A 1,220-nucleotide genomic window follows, 5' to 3' on the forward strand; every position below is an offset into this window, starting at 1 on the left:
CCCGGGGGCGGGGCCCATGTAGTTGGGGTGACGGGTGCAGGTCCCTCTGCCACAGCAGTGCTGGTGGGTGTGCCCTTGGAGGTGCAGGGCGCTCCCGTGTGCCAGAGCTGCCTCTGGGGGTGCCGTCCTGAGGCGAGCCGCCCCCCCGTGGGTGTCCGGCCCACCGGGGGGAGCCAGCCCATGCTGCTCCGCGCCCGTGTCCTCTCGTGGTCCCTGCAGACCCGAGACTGCCACCCTGGGAGACACGGCCCAGTCCTGGGAGCTGGCCAGAGGGCGGACGTCAGCCCCATTCAGGGCCGGCCGCCCCGGGCTCGGGCGGGAGGGGTGCGCCCGCTGACTGGCCCCGACGCCCCAGGAGTGCACACTGAAGGTGCAAGACGGCAAGTTCAAGCTGCAGGACCTGCTGGTGGTGCCCATGCAGAGGGTGCTCAAGTACCACCTGCTCCTGAAGGTGAGCCGGTCAGGCGGCCTCGGCCGCGGAGCCCACTGGGAGGGCGCGAGGGGAGCCCGCGGCTTCTGCGCCGCCTTCTGCATGACCCGTGAGCGCGTGGCCCGTGAGCGCGTCGCCCGTGAGCACGTGACCCATGGTGCGTGGCCCGTGAGTGCGTGGCCTGTGAGCGCGTGGCCCGTGAGTGTGTGGTGCGTGCATGTGTGGCCTGTGAGTGCGTGGCCCGTGAGCGTGTGGCCCGTGAGCACGTGACCCATGGTGCGTGGCCCGCGAGTGTGTGACCCGTGAGCGTGTGGCCCGTGAGCGCGTGGCCCGTGAGTGTGTGACCTGTACGCGCATGGCCTGTGAGTGCGTGACCCGTGCGCGCACGGCCCATGAGCGCGTGGCCCATGTGTGCCCGTGACCTGTACGCTTGTGGCCCGTGTGCGCGTGGCCCATGAGCACATGGCCCGTGAGTGCGTGGCCCGTGTGTGCCTGTGACCCGTGTGTGCGTGACTTCTGTGTGCACGAGCTGTGTGTGCACGTGATGCGTGAGTGTGCACACGTCTGTTTGATCTCTGCGTGCGTGTGATCTGCGCGTGTGTGACTACGTGTGGTCTGTGCGTGGTTGTGTGTGATCTGCACTTGTGTGTGCACATGACGTGTCTGCGTGCCCGCAGGTACAGTAGCGGAGTGTCTGTGTCACGTCACACAAAGGAACGTTGTGGCTAAGGCCAGTTGCCGGAAACTGCCGGGAAGCCGGCGCCTGGGCAGGCCCCGGGCGCTGGTGACG

At 68.7% G+C, this 1,220-nt stretch overlaps 1 protein-coding gene across 1 annotated transcript in view; it reads left to right on the top strand.

Moving 5' to 3' along the window:
- The window catches only part of VAV2 (vav 2 guanine nucleotide exchange factor), a 74,530-nt gene that overhangs the window by 52,841 nt on the left and 20,469 nt on the right, over positions 1–1,220 (top strand). Inside the window, exons 3-4 of the mRNA XM_012721184.1 lie at positions 356–587; positions 1,108–1,214. Coding sequence (XP_012576638.1) covers positions 356–587; positions 1,108–1,214 — 339 coding nt within the window. The remainder of the gene's footprint in view (positions 1–355; positions 588–1,107; positions 1,215–1,220) is intronic.

Source organism: Condylura cristata, unplaced genomic scaffold, assembly GCF_000260355.1.
Source record: "Condylura cristata isolate star-nosed mole 26May11 unplaced genomic scaffold, ConCri1.0 scaffold00006, whole genome shotgun sequence".
Classification (NCBI taxonomy): Eukaryota; Metazoa; Chordata; class Mammalia; order Eulipotyphla; family Talpidae; genus Condylura; species Condylura cristata.